The sequence below is a fragment of the Carlito syrichta genome, unplaced genomic scaffold (assembly GCF_000164805.1).
Source record: "Carlito syrichta isolate Samal-C Ts95f unplaced genomic scaffold, Tarsius_syrichta-2.0.1 Scaffold169078, whole genome shotgun sequence".
NCBI classification, from domain to species: Eukaryota; Metazoa; Chordata; class Mammalia; order Primates; family Tarsiidae; genus Carlito; species Carlito syrichta.
Window position 1 is genome coordinate 1,017,490 of NW_007113174.1, and position 21,497 is coordinate 1,038,986.

Consider the following 21,497-nt stretch of genomic DNA (forward strand, 5'->3'; position numbering starts at 1 on the left):
TCCCGGCCACCACAGCCTCAACCTGCTGGGCTCCGGCGATCCTTCCGCCTCAGCCTTCCACATAGCTGGAACTACAGGCACGCACTACCACGCCCGGCTAATTTTTTTAAATTTATTGTAGAGATGAGGTCTTGCCTGCCCAGATGGAACTCGAACCCGCAGGCTCAGGCAATCCACTCACCTCAGCCTCCCAAAGGTGTGGGATTACAGGCTGAGCCACCGAGCCCGGCTGGATCATGTTTTTAACAGTCCTTGTGGTCTGGTTAGGTAGAGTCTTGACTGGTGCCTTTGGGTGGGACAGGCTGACTCGTTGGGTTGCTGCCAGTCTTTTCATGTGATGGATTCCCACAGGGATACACTCTGTTTCCTGTGGTCTTTCTGGGATGAGTAGCAGCTGCAGGACGAAGCTGATGTGACATTTGTTCGTTGCTTCTTCAGCATAAGCCAACTAGATGTAGCAATTTGACAAAAAAAAAAAAAAAAAAAAAGAGAGAAAACAAAACAACAGAGTTTCATGACTGACCTGGTAGGATCCAGCGGCACCTGGAGGAACCAGGAAAAAGCAATGAGGAGTGTGAACCAGGTGAAGCAGGGTTCAGAGATAATTCCCACCCCAACCCCTTCCGCTCCCAAGATCTCTACAAGAAGCCATTTGCTTCCGCTGGCAGCGTGCATCCAGTGGTTACCTTCCTTGTCCCGAACTAAACCATTCTGGGAAATTTCAGTTCTTTTGCTGCCCTATTTCTGCTGACACTTTCCTTTCCCTGCTCAGGGAGACGGTAGAGTCAAGGTGATCAGGCTCTGATTCACATGGTCTTATACAATTCTGGTCACCTTGTTAGACAGTTTCCCCTCTTTTTTTTTTTTTTTTTTTGAGTAGGAGTCTCACTCTGTCGCCCAGGCTGGAGTGCAGTGGCATGCTCATGGCTACTACAGCCTTGACCTTCTGGGCTCAAGTGATTCTTCCACCTCAGCCTTCCAAGTAGATGGAATCATAGGTGCACACCACCACACCTGGCTAATTTTTTGATTTATTGTAGAGACGAGGTCTTGCCAAGTAACCCAGGCTGGTCTCAGACCTCTTCGCCTCTGCCTCCCAAAGCACTGGGGTTTGCCATATTTTAAATGAGAATCCTTTTCTCCTCCAAGAATTTAAGAATTTATTTTGAGAATCCAAATTTCTAAGAGTTTTTAAGTTAGCCTGGCATTTCATTGCTCCAGGGTTTTATCCTTATCATCTCCATCTTTATTATTTTTTACCACATTATTTTCTTTCTTTGTTACTAGCCCAGCAATTCCATAATGTCACCACTGCCCAAGTTTAGTGTCTAGTTTTCCTCAGCCTCAGTTGTTAATTCCTGGGTTCAATCTGATACTGAAATGTACAAACAGGCATTACAATGGGGTGGTTGTTCCTCCTCCGCACACCATGGTGGCTGGACATTTGTATGGGTAGAATGTGCAGCTTGGAGCTTGCTAACTAGGCAAAGTTGGACGATCTGGTGGAGAGCCAGAGGAGAGCTGTTTGTAATCATGACTAAGGGCTCAAGAAAAGGATTGCTGGGAATCACTAACAGGCTAGTTTAGAGCAATGTCAAGTGCCCAGGTGGGGGATTAGTAAATATTTTCTTCTAATGATGATGTGCAGATATAATGTAACCTGGTGGAGAGAATGCCCAGGGGAAACTTTAACAAGCTTTCTAATATGTGGGAAGGAAATATGATGTTGAAAGGACAAGAGAGGAGTACTAATCCCAAAGTTGCAACATATTGTTAGCTTCGGTTTCTCTGCTGACCTCTGCCTCTCATTCGCTTCCAGAGTGAGTCCCAAGTTGGCTGTGGGGTCTTGGCTCTTTTGCTTTTTGGCCAGTGCCTGCCTGGATCCTTGGGTCCTAGTGACTCTGCTGCAAATAAGTATCACAGTCCTAGGTCTGAGCCACACTTTTTGAGATCAGAAAAATGAAAGGAGAGTCTGACTATGGGCTTCTGTTCATCCCAGTGTTTTGGCTTTAAGACTTAGTATAACTGAGAAGGAAAACTTGAATGGAAAGATTTTCCCATTTCCTTTCATTCTGTTGCTCCTAAGTGTTTAATGCTCTCTCATGCCATACTCATCTTTTTTTTTTTTTTGGCCCAAGAAAAATAATTTAATTTAAAAAATGCTTTTCTTTTTTCAAAATATATACTTTTTATTTTAAAATTGTGGGGTACAGTTAAGGGTTAGGTATACAAACATTCATTGTGCAGGTACCCTTGTTGATGAGGTGTGTCCCCCTTTCCCCAGATAGATATTGACTACTGTTAATCCCACCTCCCCTCCGCTCCCTGCCCCCCCATAGTTTCCCACCACTGTCAATCCTTTTCTTATAGTATTATGGTAGTTGTTCAAGGTCCACTTATGAGTGAGAACATGTGATACTCAGATCTTTATTTCTGTGAGAGATCACTCAGTATTACACACTCATCTTTAATACTCACCTAGACTTTGAGCACGAAGCTCTGGCGGGTCTGAGCCCTCTTGTTTGGGGACATCGGTCCTAGGCCTTTTCCTTAGCATTCTCTGCTCTTCCAGTCAATCATCATTTTTTCCTAAACTTAGTCTATTCCCTCTAAGATGTAAGTTGGAAGGCATAGTAATTTTTAGTGCTAGGGTAAGGAGCAGCCCCAGTGGTCTAGACAGCCTCTCCTATGAGCCTCAAATAGAGGGCAGTAACTGTCCTGTCCTGAGGCACCTTGGTTGCTAAGTATCCGACTTGGTGGCAGGTGTTGAGAGAAAGTGACCTCTGGTGGTCACTGAATTAATGTAATGACCTTGACTAGTGATCACATACAGCTGTGCATACATACGTGTTTATGTGTCTATGTGTGTGAGAACTTACATGTACAGAGCTCTCTCAGCATTTGCATAATGGAATTATAACCGTTCTGTTTCTGTGGCTTCTTTTCTTTTTGGTGAATCTTCCTTATCTTCTCAAACTTTAAATAATTAGAGGGCCCCAGGATTCAACCAGGACACTTTCTTCATTTGCACTCATACCCTAGGTGATTTTATACAGATTTATGACTTAAAAACCACCAGCATGCTGATAGTTCCCACATTTATGTTCCCGGGCCCACCACCCCCAGTCCAGGTTTGTATATCCTCATACCGACTCGGTATCTTCTCATGGATGTCTAGCAGGTATCTAAGACTGAAAACGGCACAATGGAGATCTCACTTGCCACCGCTCCCCAAACCTAGTTATCTCCAGTCAGTGGTGTTAGCTACACTACTCCATTTTTTCAGGCCCTCAGCTTTGGGGTTCTTATTTCTTCTTTCTCTTGCATCCTGTGTTCAGCCTATTAGCATATTCTGACAGCAAAACCTTGAAAATATATCAGATCATTTCCGACTCCCTCCATTACCACTCTTACCTTTGGATAATATATTATCAACTAGTGACCATTTGAAAATAAGCAAATTATTTCACTTATTTGAGCAAAACCCTGCGGCAGCTTCTCCTCTCACTCAGAATCACGTTTGAAGAATAATCACGGCATACAAGGCCCTCTACGATCTGCTTCTGATGCCATGTCTGGCCTCACCTCCCAAAGCATCCTCCCTTCTCACTGTGCTCCAGCCATGTTCCCGGGCTCACCCCCCTCCTTCATGATATTCATCCCTCTCTCCACACGGCTTTTATGCTTTCTCTTTTCTGTGCTCAGAGCACACTTGTCTAATATATTTACATATTTTCAGTCCTACACTCTGATCTCTGAGTAAATGTTTCCTTATTAGAGTACCTTTTTCTGACCACTGTCCCCGATAGTCTTACGCCCTGTCATTCTGTTTCTGTGTCCAGCTGCATTTTCTCCAGAGCCCTCCTCAATGCCCATTATGTCATGCATGGATTTGTTTACTGTAGGTCTTCCTTGCTAGAATGTCAGTTCTATAAGGACATGATCTCTCCCCTGTTCATGTTGTACCCCAGTGTCTGGGGCAATTCAGTGAGCATTTGTTGGATGAATGAGTCTATGCCATTTGTACTTACGTTTTTGATTTGATCGTCGGATGATCTAATTCTCTTCCTCAGAGATTATTATGAACTCTCTACTCTTTTTGTCATGATGACTTGCCTTTTCAGTTGCTCATATTACTTTGTACATCATGTTTGATGGTGAGAAAATTATACTAATACACTGAAAGATGAAAAGTGTCCAATGAACAATAATGTAATCATAACAAGCTGTAAAATAAGTAATATAATTATAGAATATAATTTTTAATAGAAACCTATTTTAAAAAATAGGCCTTACTTCTCATACTCGACTGGGTAGCATGATAATTATTGGTCTTGGAACATAAATTAAAATTCAGTATGGTTTTTGGTGTCTTATATTTTACCTAAAACATACTACAGACAAAAGGCTAGCAAAGTGTATTAAAGATTGCAATTTCATAAAGCCAGAAAATAATGCACAAAATAAGCATCCATTATTTTCCCACGAGACGTGAAATAAACCGCTCTTCTGCTTGAAATACTAAGTGAGGTTGCTGCACCTCTTTGGAGTGTGCTGGACTGTCCTCATGGATGGAGATTCATTTGTGTATTGTCAAATCCCAAGATGTTGATCTATGTAGGTCAAATTCTATCTCAATGAGATAATTGTATAACAGAACTTTTTAAAACCTCATTCAGTGGCCCATGTAGTGTCTAACAAACCAAGAGGATTTGAATAATTTCAGGGAGTTTGTGAGAATGGAATTCAGTTGAAACTGACCATTCCCTTCTCTGAACTGGCGACCAACACTTCCTGCCATTCATGTTGCAACACGGAAGATGCCTGTGCTGTGTTTATGTTCTGGCCCCTCTCCCTCTTGGACTGTAAGCTCTTCTAGGGCAGAAGATGTGTCTGATTCATATTTTCTGTTCCCATCAAAACCTGGCATAGTGCCTGGCCTGCGGCAGGGGCTCAAAAATATTTGTTAAACAGATTCATGGAGCTTTAGTCAGATAGATTTGAATTCTGCAGCGCAGAGGTTTAATCTGCAGAAAATCCAAGTTTATAGCCAAAATGTCACATTTTCTAAAGGCCATTTGTTTTTCTGTGGACACTTTGTTGTATTTTAGATATGTTAAACCTTCAGAGAAACTTTTTATGTGATGAGACTCTTGTTAAAACTAATGATTAAGGGTAATAATTATGGTTGATATTTTCCTTTAAAAAATGGGATCCATCTTATGAATGAATCTCTTTAGCAACAAATTTATGTTATTAATGTTTTGTGGGTAATTGGCCACTTTCACTTCTTTATAATACCTTAGTCTCAGAAGTGAATCATATGCAAATTTGGCATTCATTGATGGTTTAATGAGTTTGAAAATGGAAGCTGGTGGACTAAAATGACATTCTAAACCTATGAAATAAATCTGTGGCTTCTCCAGCTCCTTCTGACATCTGCATGTGGCCCTTGGGGAAGCTTTGGTGAAGAGAACACACTGCTAATGGCCTTGGTGAATGAGTCAGACCAACCCTCGCTCCCAGAATTGCCTGCATGTGGGGGATGTTGTCTGAGGCTGACATTTTCAGTTCTGTGAACTTGTAGCCAGCTAGAGAGCTCCTGCCCACTGCTCCCCGACCTGACATTGCTCAAGCTCACCGGACACCCTCTGCAGTTAGTACCGATGTAAATACAGCCTGGGGCAGAGACCTTTCCGGCACCCGAGGTGTCACACCACCCTTACTGTTATCCGGAGGCAGGTCTATGGGATTCCAGTTCTAAAGTTGATCAGTCTTTCGTCCCAGGGGCACCTTTGAAAGGCTCTGTGATTGCTGGTGGTCGGGGTCAATTGTGCAGATGTCTTTAAAAGTGTCTCATTGGTGACCAGAAAGTTACTTTGTCAAAATGACAGATGGGCTGCAAGCAGCTCCTCTGCCCTGCCTATTCCCTGGGATGTCAGCTCCATTTACTTGTCAGGATCAGGTATTTTTGTAGCTCCCCACAGCACACGGGCTTTCATGGGGGCAATCCTTGAAAAATCTTCTGTTTCATTTGCTCCATGGCTTGTTGTTGACCCACAAGAATAAAGGGAACGTGAGGACCTAGTGGGTTCATTGTGGGTGCGTGATCCAGGAAGGAGACATGTGCTGACAACAAGGGTGACAACCCTCCAGGCTGGTCCATAGAAAGAAGTGGTTTTGCCACCACCAATTGCCAAGGGAATCTAAGACATTTGGTTTCGATTTTGCATGCATTCACTATTCTACCCTTGGCGAGGAGTCTTTTATGTGAATCATTAAAAGGGTTCATTGAGTTCTCTGTCTTTTTGTACTAGGGACCCCAACTTCTTACAATGTGGTGAGGCAGGAAAGGACTGTCAAAATACTATCTCCAGGTATCGCCTTCCTTCCTTTCTTTTAATTTTTAGAAATGGAGGTCTCGCTCTGTTTTCTAGACTGGAGTGCAGTGGTAAAATCATAACTCACTGTAGCTTTGACCTCCTGGGTTCAGCAATCCTCCCACCTCAGCCTCCAAAGTAGCTGAGATTACAGGTATGCACCACCACGCCCAGCTAATTTTTAAAATTTTTCTTAGAGACGGAGTCTTGCTATGTTGCTCAGGCTGGTCTCAAATTCTTGACCTCAAGTGATCTCACTCAACCTCCCAAGCATCATGTCTCGAACGTTCCTATGAAATTATTCTAGTTTTACACACATAATTTTTAACTCTTTAGCCCTCACTCCTCAGTCCTACACTCAACCTTCTTTAACATCATGTCTCGAACGTTCCTATGAAATTATTCTAGTTTTACACACATAATTTTTAACTCTTTAGCCCTCACTCCTCAGTCCTATTAATACCCCTGCCAACCTGGCTAGAAGACTCTGCGCTATCCCCCTGAGACTGGGAAGTCCCACAAATGTCCTCTGAGCCATAGATCCTGCTGGCAGTTGGAGTTAGACTTTCAAAATGTGGCCCATCATCTTCTCAGTAGCTCAAAAGAACTCACCAGAAAGGCATACAGATATTCATAGAATTTCATCACACCTTTCTGTTTTGTTTTCTTTTGGGGCAGAGGAAGAAGCAGATTTATTATTCGCCATGTGCTGAAGGGTGCCCAGCAGTGTAAAATAACCAGAGGTGCTGGAGAGGCAGCCAGGCCGCCCGTGCGTGAAGCCACGCTGCTTTGTCAAGCGTCCTTCTCCCTCACCCCTGGTCTGCAAATTCTTCCCAAGTCGGGAGTCTCTCGGAAGTGTTCTCTGCTGGATTCCCTTCTGGCTGGGGAGGAGAGGAGGGTCAGCTGAAGCATTTGGGCAAAATAAAGGAAGGATGCCACCATGGATCCCTCTCAGGTCACGTGCCTGTCTTCTGTCCCCCCTGGCAGAGTGGGACACAGCCTACCTGTCGGTTTTGCAGGAGCCAGGTGTGGTGGCAGAGCTGTGTCCATGGCTGGACCCTCGGGGCTTGATCTCTGGCTGCTTCATGCTCAGCTCCTTCCAGTTACAATGATATGGTGTTGCCAGCAGACCCTTTGCTTGTACGACATACCATCTAATAAAAAACAGGCAGCGCTACTTTCTTTGGGCTACTATTTTTATTTGGTGGTTGTTTCTTTTGTGTTCTGCCATCTCTAATGTTTTGGTTCTATTTCAAAATATGATTAAACAGAATGAAGAGCCGATTGACACTGCCCTGTTTTAAATCAGAACTGTACTTGAGCAGCCGGGACATTCTAATGGCCTGTGTTTCTTTGTTCTGAAGATTCCTTTAAAAGTCCAGAGGAAAAAAAAAAAAACGCCAGACCTAAACCCTTAAACAAAATAAGACCCCAAAACAATCCTTCTAACAAACTAAAGCCTGTTAAAAAAAATTGAAATGTTAGGTAACTTAAATATAAAAAGGGCCTCCTTATTAATCCCCCGTTGCCTCTGCTGGCACGTGTCATATTTTCAAGGTATAGGATCAGGAGAACACTGTCATTTAGTGATGTATTAGGGCAATATATCATCAGAACATCGTCTTTGTAGAGGATATGGGTACTAAAAGACACGATTCTGGCCAGACAGAACAGCAGGGGGTCTTACTTCTTTCCTCCACCCCCCCCCGCCTTTTTCTTTAATCTCCCTCTGTTTTGTGTTGCAGAGAAGTGAATTTCTTCATGGGATATGACTTGTTGCAAAATAATCGGGGGGCCCCAGTGGGCTTCATAAAGTCTTTTAAATGGTCGGGCTTCAAGGGCAGCTTTGTTCAGAGTTTGCACTGTTAGCTGGGCTGGAGGAGGTGGTGTTTGCCAGGGCCTGGGTCTCTGGGGTAAAGGCTCGTTGAGCCTAGACTGGAGGAAAAAAGAATAACACTCCCAGATGTAGTGCAATGAATTGCGTGATGTTCTTGCAAGATATTTTAACATTAAGTCTCCAAAATTACGGCCGTGGGATACTGCAGGTCTCCTGGGAGAGTATACCCTCCTGCTCAAATCAAAGAAATGAAAGTTTGGCGGGTTTGGTTCCAGGTTCTGATTGACCTTGCAAATGACCGGGCACGCAGAGACTGGGATTTGTTTTGAGTTTTTAAGTCAGAGACTTAATCTGTCTTTACTAAAAGGCACTATTTTTACTTGTGTGTTCAAAATGAAACCATAAAGCACTGAGGTTTGTAATGGTCTGAAAATGAGGTGCTTAACAAAGACAAACATTTAAATTTTCAGCTGCTTAGAGAGCTGGCTCATCTTAGTCTCTGGACCAAGTTGTTTAGCGTGGTGACTAAAGCCCCGGTTTTGATGGCAGAGAGACCTGGGTTTGAATCTCTGCCCTGGCTAGCTGTGTGAACCTGGGTGAGCCATTTAATCTCTCTGGGTCTCAGTTTCCTTACCTATAAAATGGGGTGGGGGGTTGTAAGTCAATGTCTTCCTCCGGCTTGTTGCAAGGAGTAAATAACAAAATATACAAGGTATGCCCAGCACAGTCTGGAACATGATAGACTTTCTTTAAATGTCAGGCACTCTTATTCGTCACAGTTCAGCAACCTGTCTGGAAAACTATATGCTACTTCATTGTTTGGTTAGAGATGGATCAGCTCTGTTTGAGGCCTTGGCCATGCAAAGGATTTGCAAGAACAGAGGAGATTGGGGGTATGGAAAGATCTGGAAATACTATTTTACATGAAAAGCTCGAGGCAAATCATGCTAAAGGACATGATTGACACGTCCCATCTCTCAGACTGAACTCATTCAGTTTAGGAAGAGGTATCAGGAAACCATTAAAAATTAAAAAAAAAATTTTTTTGGCTGGGGAGTCTGGGTTTTTTTCCCTCTCGACTTCACTTTCTTCCCCTTAGAAATGGTTTCGTTGATTTTTTTTCTTTCTCTGTATCTTTTTTCAAATCCTGTTGATCTGAGAGACTGTGACCCAGAGCCTTGTACTTGTACACTTAGGCTTTGTGACTGACCAAACTGCCTTTTATTTTATCTTTTTTCTGGATCTTTCTGTGTAAGAGTTATGGGGAAGTCAAGTGGACTATCAGTCATGAAAAACAAGCAAGCAAAAACTTAATTAAAATAATAAATCATCAATCAAATTTAATACTGCCATTGTAACCACTGGGCTATCTTATTCCCCGCTTCCCCCTCCCCTGCTTCATTATTATTTTTACTAGACTGAGAGCAGATTTTGTCCAAAGGAGACAGGTTGAGGCAGGTATCAGCTTGCATGATCTCCTTTCTGAGAGCTCATGCTCACTCGCAAAGTATTTCTTCTGACCACAGGTTCCAGAGAGGTAATCACTGTATTTTACCATTTCCAGTGATCAGGATCACTGATAAGCAATGGAATCCACCCTGTTTGGGTCTTTGGATGCTGCCAAAACATTTCTTTCTTCAGCTTTTGCCTACAGCTCTGCATTCTAGAACTTTAAAAGCTTGAAGTCAGTTCTGATTGCCCAAGTCCTGGCCCATTCTTTCCATGGCACCTCTCGGAGGTTACCTTATACCTGGGCAGGAACATGGCAGGAGACCTCACCCATCTGACCCAGGTGGCCTCTTTGCAGAAAATTTCCAGACTAGCTCAACTACATACTAATCTATTCCAAAATTCTCAATAGTCAAGTTGGAGCTAACCTAACTCTAATACGATACACCTGTACATTTTAATGCTGCGCCTTAGCAACTAACCCTCCTGCTGGTCCCTTAATCCCAGCCTGGGAACCAGGTTCTGTTCCCAAGTCCATCGCTTGCTAGTTCTTTGAGGGACCTGAGACACTTAACTTCATTGTGCGCCATTCCTCCATCTGCAAATCTTAAGAAACCTGTGAGGATTAATGAAATAATGTCTGCAGAGCCCTTTAGAAGAAAGGTGCTATGTAAACATGAAGTATTATTCTTCTGTTTATGAGAAGTGGTATAATATTGCCTGGCAGAAATTGTAACCTGTGTTCAAAAGCACCATAAAGTTCCCTTTGGCTCCTTTGGGACTGGAATTGGGTTACAATGGGGCACTTCAAGGAGAAGTTGACCTCTTTGACTTCATGTGTGGAGAGACTAGAAATTCCAATGAGGATACACACGCTGATGTTGGATCAGCTTCCCTTGCTCCCTCCTCCTTGGGAAACTTGACGCAAGGCAACTGTATCCTAGACTCCCCACGTAAAACACCATTGTGTGTGTGCTTCAAAGAAGCTCTCTGATAATAAGAATTGGATAAAGGGTCAAAGAGTCCTCAGTGACCTCACCAACTTCCATGGCTCTTGAATCGAGCTGAAATCCTCTTGTGGACTTCTCACTTGGTGCCAGAGTTACACTGCAGTGTTTGTGTGATATCTCATTGCTCCCAAGAGCTCATAGGTTGCTGGAAAATAGGAACTTGCACCACAATTTCTGTCTCTGTCCCACAGCACTGAGTGCAATGACACGTGTGCCAAGGCTTTGGTGTGCAGGGTCAGCGGGCTGGGGCATCTATCCCAGGAGCTGATAACAAAGGAAGTAGCTTACATGACTTGAATGTGGATCCACCCCCATGGATAATTGCATTTTGGTGGGGAATTCTTTCTTTCTTTCTTTCTTTTTGTGTGTCACAGTCTCACTGTCATTCACGCTGGAATGCAGTGGCACACTCACGGTCCCCACGGCCTCGACCTGCTGGACTCAGGCGATCCTTCTGCTTCAGCCTTCCAAGTAGCTGAGAACACTGGCATGCACCACCACACCCAGTCGATTTTTAAAATTTATTGTAGAGATGAGGTCTTGTCAGGTTGGCCAGGCTGGTCTCAAACCTCTGGGCTCAGGCAATCCTCTCGCCTCCACCTCCCAAAGTGCTGGGATTACAGGCATGAGCCAGCGTGCCTAGCTTTGGTGGGGAATGCTTGAAGGCAGCAACATCCATCATCTACAAGCCCCTCCCCAAATAAGACTCCTTCTATGAAGACAGGGGAGTGTGCGTATGTGTAGGAGGGACAAGCGGGTGCAAGCTTCTAAGGTAGAAGATAGCTATTTCTGCTTCTATACCCCTCCAATGACACAACTTGGCCCCAGTGTTTCATTGACATATTGAGTATTGTCCATCTGGACAGAAAAAAAATCACAACCTCACAACCTTCTTGATTTCTGAAAAAGGAGCTGACATTCTGAACTTGCTAATTTGCCACTTGACAGCTTTTTACCTACAAGGCAGGCTTTGCTTTCAAAAGAGACGGAGATTGAAAGGAAATAATGTCATCTTCTAGGGACAGAGAGTCTCGTGTGGCCTGCCACATTCCTAGTATGGCTCATCACATGGAGGACCAGCAGGCAAGGACATTTTTGTTTTCATTCTTATTTCAAGAGATTTGTGATGGTGTTTCATCATCTAAAACTGTGGTATCTGCCAGTTGATATTTCCTCCTCACCATCCTCATCATATTTGCTGCTGTGCTTTCCCCTCCAGATTTTGATTTTATTATTTTTTAATATAAATGAAAGGTCAGGTAATACTTTCCATATTCCATAATAGGATTGGTTCTGGAAGAATCTTTGAAAAAAAATATCTTCAAGTCATTGGCTTAGAATAGAACAGAAGAATTTTTTTGTTGTTTGAGGAAAACACATTGGAACATTTCACAACGATGCTTTGCTATCCTCTCTGTAACCCTCCTCCCTCCCCTCACCAGTGAGAGCTCAATTCCCTCCACACCAGACACTGAAAAATGCTCCCAAGGCCCTAGTCATCTTCAGTTTTGCAATTCCTATGACCAGGGCACTCTGCGCTGCCATCTAGTGGCAGGACTTAGACACAGCAAGCTGGCTGCCGGAATCCTGTTTGAACTTGGCTTGTGACTGGAGCTGTGGTTTGGCTCACGTCCTTATAGAGCTTTGTTGCCAGCTTTGTAGATTTTTTTAATTTTTTACTCCCTATGCCCCTCTTTTATTTTTGCATGTTGGCACTTCATTTAATGTGCCTCCAGAGGCTACGTTTTGGGTTTCGATGTATTTTGTCAACGTTAGAGACTCCATTGCCTGTCTTTCAGAAGAGAAGCCTTGACACAGACAGATGTCTTTGACAACAGGTAGATCATTGACTGGCCGCCTCTAGAAAGAGGTAAACACAGGAGACTGAGAATGAAAGATGCGATGAGGTTTATTACTCTTACTCATGGGTTAGGTTGATTTTTTAGTGTTCTGACCTTTTTCTCCAGTGACCATTTCTATTGTTTAGATTCGGGGACACTCAAACCTGAGCTGGAATTTGAAGGAAACTATTTGAAGATGCCAGTCTGACTTTCAGAGGTGTGATGGGCACACCCCTGTTGATATCCCAATTGGAACAATTGTCCTTGTTACCAGGAAACAGCTGGGTGTCTGGAGACCTTCCCATGGCTGGCCATGACACAGGCACCTGGCTCTGCTTTTGTTAGAGAGCTCATGTCTGGAGCCACCAGAATGGCACCAATGTCCCCTGGGGCCTCAGGGCAGGAACATTGTTTTGTTCTCCTCAGTATTCGGAATGCCTTGGAAGTAGCAAAGTGCAACCTTTAAACGACAGACCTCTATTTTTATTCCAGATCTGCCTGTTGTGTGACCCTGGGCAAGTTTGCTAACCTTGGTTCCTCATCTGTGAGATGTGGATGATGTGGAATTTTTGGTGAAAGAATGCATATTAAATTCTTAGCACAGAGCCTGAACACACATAGAAAGTGTTCAATACGTGTGAGCCGATGTTAGAAAACGTTTCTTGAATGAAAAAGTGATTTGAATGAGCTGTGTCCTCAACTTCCAGCCATGACCTGGGGTGCATATGGGGATGAGGTGGCCGAGGGGGTAAGGGACTCCTGAGTGGCTCTGCGTGGGCCACTTCTACCAGAGCCACTGGCTCCAGGTTTTTGTCTCCTGGAAAAATTGGGAGAGGAAAGCAAGTGGTCTTAATTAACCTGTGTTTGAATTTACTCAGCAACTGCTGGACTTAATTAAGGAGACAGAGGAATCAACCTCTCACCAGCGATTCTCTGGAGCTTTTATTTCTTTTTCCAGGTCTATTCTTCCTTTGGGAGTCTAAGGATGTTCTCCACATCCATGCCAATCAGACACCAGGAGAATGATCTGATACGGCAGCTCTGTACCAGTGTAACCCTTGGTGGAGTATAAAAGAAACTCCCAGTGTAATCAGAAAGGGGAAAAACTCCACTAAGCCTACAGCTGAGGTTAAGTTTGCTTTCTGTGTGTGTGTGTGTGTGTGTGTGTGTGTAGACAAAAAAATTCCAGATGTGAATCTATAAGCCATCTGGTTGGAATAACTTTCGTGCTGGACTGTAATTACAAGCTATTTATTATGAATCTTGGGATCCTCACAGATTTTGACTGGCTCCCAGGTTTCTAACTTAGCAGAGAGTTCCTATATTTAAAAGAGTATGCACCTCCCTATTTATCAGATCCCAAATTGGGTCTTCACACCACATTGACTGCCCCGAGAGTTTTGAACTTCCTGTGTCTAGAGATCCTTCAGAGAGGAGATGCATTGGGGGTGGCTCTTCGTGAAGATTGCAGCCAAGTTTGCTGAATGCATAAAGGTATAAAGTCGTGGTAGCAGAAGCTCTGCTTGTGGAGAGAAGTTGACTTCACAATCGTCCTGGGATGGGAAAGTCAGTATCAAAATGTGGCTTGCAGGAGCTATGCTTTGCAAAGCAAAGTTGCTGTTAATGATGCCAAGCAGTACGTGGTTATTCTTGATGACTGGGTGGAAGTAGGAGGAGATTATTAGTTTTTAAAAAAAAATCTCTAATTTGAATGGTGACTATAACAGTGTATTACCTTTGTAGTTTAAGAAAAAAAATCTAAGAGCATTGACTTTTAGTTAACCTTGACGCCATCATCATTCTGAAGAGAGGGTGAGGGAAGGAGCTTTGGGAAATTGGGCCTGGGTTTGGATTGTGTATCTGCCATTCACAAAGGAACTGCGGACAGCTCCCTGACCCAGCTCTGCCTCACTGAGCTCCCTACAGAAGGGGTTCTCAACCCTGGCTGCCTGCTGGCATTGCCTGGGAGCTGGGACAAAAACCCATGCCTGGTCCTTAGATTAATCAGATTTGAACTTTAGATTTGACAGCACCCGTCTTTGCTAAGGACTCCACAGGGGCATCTGATTTGCCCCTAAGGATGAAGACCACTGCTTCGCAGGATTTTAAAGGGTAAATGGGGTTAGCTCCATGAGGGCACTTACCACATAACAGATTCCAAAAATAAAAAAGAGAAGAGAAGAGAAAGTTGGGTTACTCAGGTCAATCACACCCTTCCAAGTAGTAAGTGAAACAAATAGAACATCAGCGACAACAGCCCTGTGGGAGAAGGTACAGGTGGATTGATACTCTTTCTGAGAGTGCTGGACAGGTCCTGGGGCAGTTTCAGGAATATTTACTACATTCACCCAGGGTTCCCTGACTGAACCGAGTGTTATTTTCTGTGTTTGTCATCCAGTGGACACATCTGAGCAACACTGATTATAGTGGGTTCATTATTCCTGTGCCTTGCCTTAGTTGGTCTTACAAAGTCACGAGCCCAGGGAAATAACAGGACTGATGTGAAAGCAGAACTGTTGGGGAGGTGAGGCCCAACCTTCCCAAGGCTCTGGGTAGAATGCACTTTAGGGGTGTAGTGACCATGGGCTAGAGGGAGGAGGGTTCTGGCACTCTCAGATATTCTGATCTTTAAAAGGAAAGGGAGTGACAATCTGTGTTTATTTTAGCATTAGACCCTGGGAGTACCTTGAGGGGGGCTCTGGAACTCCCAGAAAACTTGAGGGCAGCACAGACAGTGGTGAGTTTTATCTTAGAATGGCTTTGGAGCTGAACTTTGGTGTATGAGTTTGGCTTGGGCTCCAAACCCCCAACACGTGCGCGCACACACACACACACACACACACACACACACACACACACACACACACACCTCCTTGGTTTTGGGTCAGAAATGGTGAGATCTTCCTTAGTCTCATGACATTGAGGTGTACTGTCTATACTTGAGGATCTTCTCAAGGTCATTGTCAGGGCTGTGTTAGAATTTCTCTTGTGCACCAGGAGCTGCCCAGGTTCGTTTCAAGGTGAGCAGAGCCAGCCAGTTGCTCCTCTTCAACCTGCCCCCAAATCAGACAGTGGTAGTATAAGCTTTAATCGAGGGTAGGAAGTGGGTGTGTCTCCATGTTTGCGTTTCCAACTTGAGTTCCTCCTCTATCACTGTGAGGCTATGTGACCTTGGAAAAGTCAGCTACCTTCTCCGAGCAGCATGTTTCTTGTTTGTAAAATGGGGACAGTAATAATATTGATCTCACAGAATCTGAGTGAGAATGAAAGCCACAGGACCTAGCATAGAGTAGGCATTTGTTAAAGCGCACATCTTGTTGAATTTTTGTGACATAGCGTTTTTGGTTCATGTGCATACAACCCACATACAAACAGGCGTATTCATCATGTTTGGATCTTCTCTAAGACGTTTTAACAGCTAACCTTTCAGAATAAAACCAAAGATGCAAATGTTCACCATGCTTTCATTAGCATAAGTGCTAATATAATGCAGCTGTCCCACAGCTATAAAACACTGACGACTGTGTCTCTGCTTGGCATGTGGAATATTATTTTTTCTCTTACTGAGCCGATTCAATGCTCAACTTTGTCATTATTTGAGTTGGAACTTCAGATTGCTGCATTTTAATGCACTCTACTATTAAGGATTGTTGGACGGCCGTGTGAAAATATTTTTGTTCTCACGATGCAGTCCTGGCCCAGGTAGCGCAATGTGCAAAATATGATTTACACAAATATTATCATTTCTGCAGTGTGTACAAAAAGAAACCTTAGCACAGGTGAAGTTGACCTTTCAAGAAGAGACTTTTCATCTCCCCTCATCTGCCTGCAAGGCAGTCCTGCATTCCTGGATGGGTCTTTTTGCTCCAGGGAGAGCAAAATCCTCTTTGCTATCTTAGTGTTTCTTGCCAAGTGAAGGCAAGAGAGGAAAAGAGTAGCTGGGAAGACCTCGGCGGCGTTTGGATTCTGGGAATTGTGTCTGACGTTTACCTCCCATGTCTCTTGTCTCTTTTTGCCTAGAACAAGGAAGTGACGTGTAAGAGAGAGAAGTGCCCAGTGTTGTCCAGAGACTGTGCCTTGGCCATCAAGCAGAAGGGAGCCTGCTGCGAGCGGTGCAAAGGTGATTTATGTCTCGGCTGGCTTCTATTTTGGCTGTTGCTTCGGGCATTTTTATTTCTCTTTCTCTCACCTTTCTTTTCACTCAACTCTCAGCTGGGGTGCACATGGGTGTTGGAAGGGACGATGGAGAGAGAGAGTGAGAGAGAGAGAGAGAGAGAGAGAGGAAGGGGTCTCTTGCTGGAGGAATGCAAGGAGGTGAAGCATCTGCGTATTTGGGGTATTTTCTTTCTTTCTTTTTTTTTTTTTTAAGTGAGAAAGCAGGATTTATTGAGAGAACAGAAAAGCTCCCATAGTGGGAGGGTACCCAAAGAGTTTGTCCTATTTGGGGTATTTTCTAAGATAAGTTGTTAAAATGTTGACATGCCCATGGTACCGATACACATTGTACACACTCACAAGAGCATGTTTGGTAGACAAGTTTCAACACTCAGTGTTTCCAGCCTTCTCAGTTGTCCTACCCACCTCTGCCAAAGAAATCTTTAACCCTGAATTTTATCATTTTGGCCCTCATTAAATGTTTCCTTTTCTTCCAAGTTCAATGTAAGTTCCTCTGTGGTTTTTGAACCATCTCTAGAATTCCCTTACTCCAACCTCATGTCCCTTGCTCCCGGCATATGCTCTGTCTGGGATACGCTGCTCCTTGTCTCGCCTTCGGCTTCGCCCAAGCCCGGCCTCTCCTCCCGCTTGTTCAGGTGCTGTGCTCAAGGTCCCCCAGCCCTTGGTCATCACTTTCCCCTTTAAATGGCCAAGCTCTACAGAAGTTCACGTGGATCCTACAGTGTCTGCTTTTTGCCCCTTGTGTCTTCATATGTGTTACATGGGTCATCAACTCCCTGAGGACAAGAACCAGGTCTCCCTTGGACATTGCGCCTTGTGTGTGTCAACAGTGCTTCACAGCATAGGGACACACAGGAGGCACTATAAGCACAGTGGTCCAGGGTGTGGGCTCTGGAGTCATGCTGTTGAGTCAGAATTCAACTGCAGTGGGCGGCAGGGTGTTCCTCAAAATGTCACATTCACTTGGAACCTCAGAATGTGACCTTATTTGGAAATAGGCTCTTTGCAGATATAAGTAGTTAAGATGGAGTTATACTGGATTAGGGTGGCCCCAAATTCAATGTGGCTGGTTTCTTTATATGAAGAGGAGGAGACAGAGACAGAGGCACACACAGAAGAAGGCCATGGGACAAGGCAGAGGCTGGAGTGATGCTACCACCAACCAAGGAATGCCTGAGGCCATTAAGAGATCAGAAAAGACAAAGAGGGATTCTTCCCCAGAGCCTTCAGATGGAGCTAAAGCCTGCTGATACCTTTATCTTAGACTTTTAGTCTCTGGAACTGTGAGGAGAATAAGTATCTATTTTCTTTTCTTTTTCTTTTGTTTTTGAGTTGGAGTCTCACTCTGTCACCCAGGCTGGAGTGTAGTGGCAAACTCACAGCCACTGCAGCCTTGACCTGCTGTACTTAGGTGATCCCTCCTCCTCAGCCTTTCAAATAGCTGGAACTACAGGTATGTGCTACCATGATGGGCTAATTTTTAAAAATTTATTGTAGAGACGAGGTCTCATCAAGTTGCCCAGGCTCGTCTTGAACCCCTGAACTCAGGCAATCCTCTCGCCTCAGTCTCCCAAAGTGCTGGGATTATAGGTTTGAGCCACAGCACCCGGCTAGTATCTATTTTCTTCAGCTGCCATGTTTGTCGTAATGTGTTACGGCAGGACACTCGTTCACCACCAGTACCGTGTGAGCAGGGGGAGACGTGGAGCCTCTCTCTATACACTTCCCTCCTCTGTCAAACGAACGTAACAGTTGTGTTGTAGGGACTCAAATGGGAAGATCCATTCAAAGTGCTAGTGCAGTGCTGCATGCAAACAATTCTCAACTAATAGAAGCATAATTGGCGCTCTATGTATTTGATGAGCTTTCTGTTTGTTTCCCTGTGGTCGGTAAGTACAGAAGGGAACTTTCTGTGGCTGTGGTGCATAACCTTCCTTCCTTCTTCTCCTGGTATTTCCGTTAGCATCACCCTTTTCTCCAATTATCCTAATCTTTCAAGGGAAAGGGATACCCAAGACAGTTTTCAGAGTGTTCCTTTTGAGCTTAAGAAGATCAGCCTCTTTTAAGTAAACTGGATCCAAAGATAGCCCAGTAAGTTTGGTGCCCTGAGTTCTCTTTCTGAGAACTCAAGGCATTTTGGGGAAGGTCGAGAATCCCGCCCAACCCTGAGTTGGACCTTCATGGGTGAGACTCATAGATGAATCTGACTTTTCAAGGGCTCTGGGGTGGCAGGGAGGGATTGGTATGTTAAAGATGTACCTTTTGTTTTTCCCTCTTTCTACCCCATATAAAGTTCTTGTCTCAAGGTTTTACACAGTCCTATCCACTCTTTAAGAGTATTGGAGACTTCCAGTATTTTAGTTAGTTTGTTGTTTTGTGATTAGAATAGTGCCTTATGCTCATAGGAGAAGCCTTGAAAAATAGTCTATACTGTGGAAAAGCAGAAAAAAATTCATTCACAATCTCACCATTCAGAAGTAACAATTGTTAATATTTGGTGTCTTTTATTCTTTCTCTTTTTCCTATGTAAAAGTGTTTAAGGGGTTGATATTTTACTACTCATATTATTATATATATTATATAATATATAAAATGGAAATATATATTTCTCACTTAACATTAAGACATAACATCTCAATTATTTGAACATATTATTCTTAACAGGTATATATGATTCTGTTGTGGAAGTGTACTAACTTTTATTTGGTCATTCCTGACCAAATTTGGGGACATTTAGGTTGTACCTTGAGTTTTAGCATTGGGCAAGGATTAAGACAAGAAACTAACACCACATTTTTTTAGAGGCTGATGATCATATCTGCCCTAGTCAATATATATATATATATTTTTTTTTGAGTTGGAGTCCCACTCTTTTGCCCGGACTGGAGTGTAGTGGCCACTCCTGGCCATCGCAGCCTTGACCTGCTGGGCTTCGGCGATCCTTCCGCCTCAGCCTTCCGAGTAGCTGGAACTACAGGCATGCGCTACCATGCCTGGCTAATTTTTGATTTATTGTGAGATGAGGTCTCGCCAAGTTGCCCGGGCGGGTCTCGAACCCACGGGCTCTGGCAATCCACTCACCTCAGCCTCCCAAAGCACTGGGATTACAGGCTGAGCCACCGAGCCCGGTCTAGTCAATATATTTTAAGGGTGAGGAATCTCTTTGTCCTTTGTAGCTAGGGGGCCCTGTTTTTTCTCTGACCCTCTATTCCCTCCCTGTTTTGAAAATTTTACATCATTAGAGTGACAACATAAGAAATAAAATAAAACAGCAGATAATGATCAAGAAAATAGAACTTTGATGTTGAAGTGCTGGTGAATGCTTATCAAGCATCTTTCCCAGTTATTCAACTGTGTAAAAATGAGAGTGGGGGGAGTTGAACCCTAAGAGCTGGCTAGCCACCTCCGATTATGTGTTGGGGTCTTCTTTTCTTTTCTTTTTCCTTCCTACCTCTCTCTTTCCCTCCTTTTCTTCTTCATCAAAATTATGTTTAATTTTAAATTTAATTAGATAAATGCTACGTTAGTACATTATCATACTAAAAAAGTTTAACAAGAGAGGAAAAAGAGGTTTTTTTTCTGAGCCTGCAAAACTCACTCTACTCAGATATGACAACTGTTACCAATTTATTGTGTGTTTCCCAGACCTTTTCCAGTTTATTACATATATATTTAATTTTGTGTGTGTGTGTGTGTGCTTTTATTTTTACATAAATGGAATGGAACAATTTTTAGCCATTTTCTTTTTTAAAAAAATCTCAAAAATAATATGACATAGGAATTTTCCTAGGCTAGTTCATGCTTTTAAAACTTTTGTATGAATTTCATAGCATAGATATATAATAATTCATTTAACATCTCCCTATTGATAGACATTTAAGTCTTCAGTTTTTGCAAGCTTCAGGGAACCAACTTGCCATTCCTCTTGTGCCTGCTTGTGTCTGTTTCTCAAGGGCAGAGACCCAGAAATAACTGCTGTGGGGAAAGATGTGCACATATTGAATTGAGATGTCCCCCCCTCACCCGCCAAAGGCAAGGCTATTCTTTTTTCCTATGCCTTTGACAGTTTTTAAGCCCTTTCTCCCTCAAAGACGATAGTCTCGAGATGGGAAAGCTCGTTTAACTAAACACAGCAAAATGTATACATGTTGGCTGTCTTTACCTTAAAAGCTTGCCACCACATAGCAGATTCCCTCATTTCCATTCCATCCCGTCGATTCCCTTATTTCAGACTGACACATTCACACTCCTATCCCAATTCTCTTCTATTCTGGATTCCCCTTATATTATGAGGGATATTTTCCTCCTTCTTTTGGTGGTTCCTTGAGAAACTGTATTAAGCTGCTTTTAAAGAGCCTAGCCGAGGACCATCCACTGCTTTTATGTTTTCCAATGATTTGTAGAAAGCAGTGACAGTTGTCAACAGGTTAAGACTTGAATAACACTGTTTTCACATAATTTGGTCCAGTACTGCAAAACTATAGTTATAGAATAGACTGAATTTAGATTATAGGTTAGATGAAGAAGGGGGTGGGGGTGTTTTACCTGCCTCTTATTTTTAAGCTTATTTATTTTTTAAATTTTAAAGATGTAGGGTACAATTCAGGATTAGGTACATAAGTGGTTATAGCACGGGTAAAATTTGGGCCTCTCTTTGGTCCCCACTGCCTGGTTTGAGATCAGGTACCCTTATTGATGTTGTGTCCTCCCTGACCCCTGGCAGTTTCCCTCTACTGCCAATCCCTTTCTTTTTCTTTTTTTGAGTTGGAGTCTCACTCTGTCAGCCAGACTGGAGTGCAGTGGC

At 43.4% G+C, this 21,497-nt stretch overlaps 1 protein-coding gene across 1 annotated transcript in view; it reads left to right on the forward strand.

Annotated features, from left to right (window-relative positions):
* Positions 1-21,497, forward strand: part of BMPER (BMP binding endothelial regulator) — a 252,149-nt gene that overhangs the window by 15,574 nt on the left and 215,078 nt on the right. Inside the window, exon 3 of the mRNA XM_008051201.1 lies at positions 16,538-16,637. Within this exon, the coding sequence (XP_008049392.1) occupies positions 16,538-16,637 (100 nt within the window). The remainder of the gene's footprint in view (positions 1-16,537; positions 16,638-21,497) is intronic.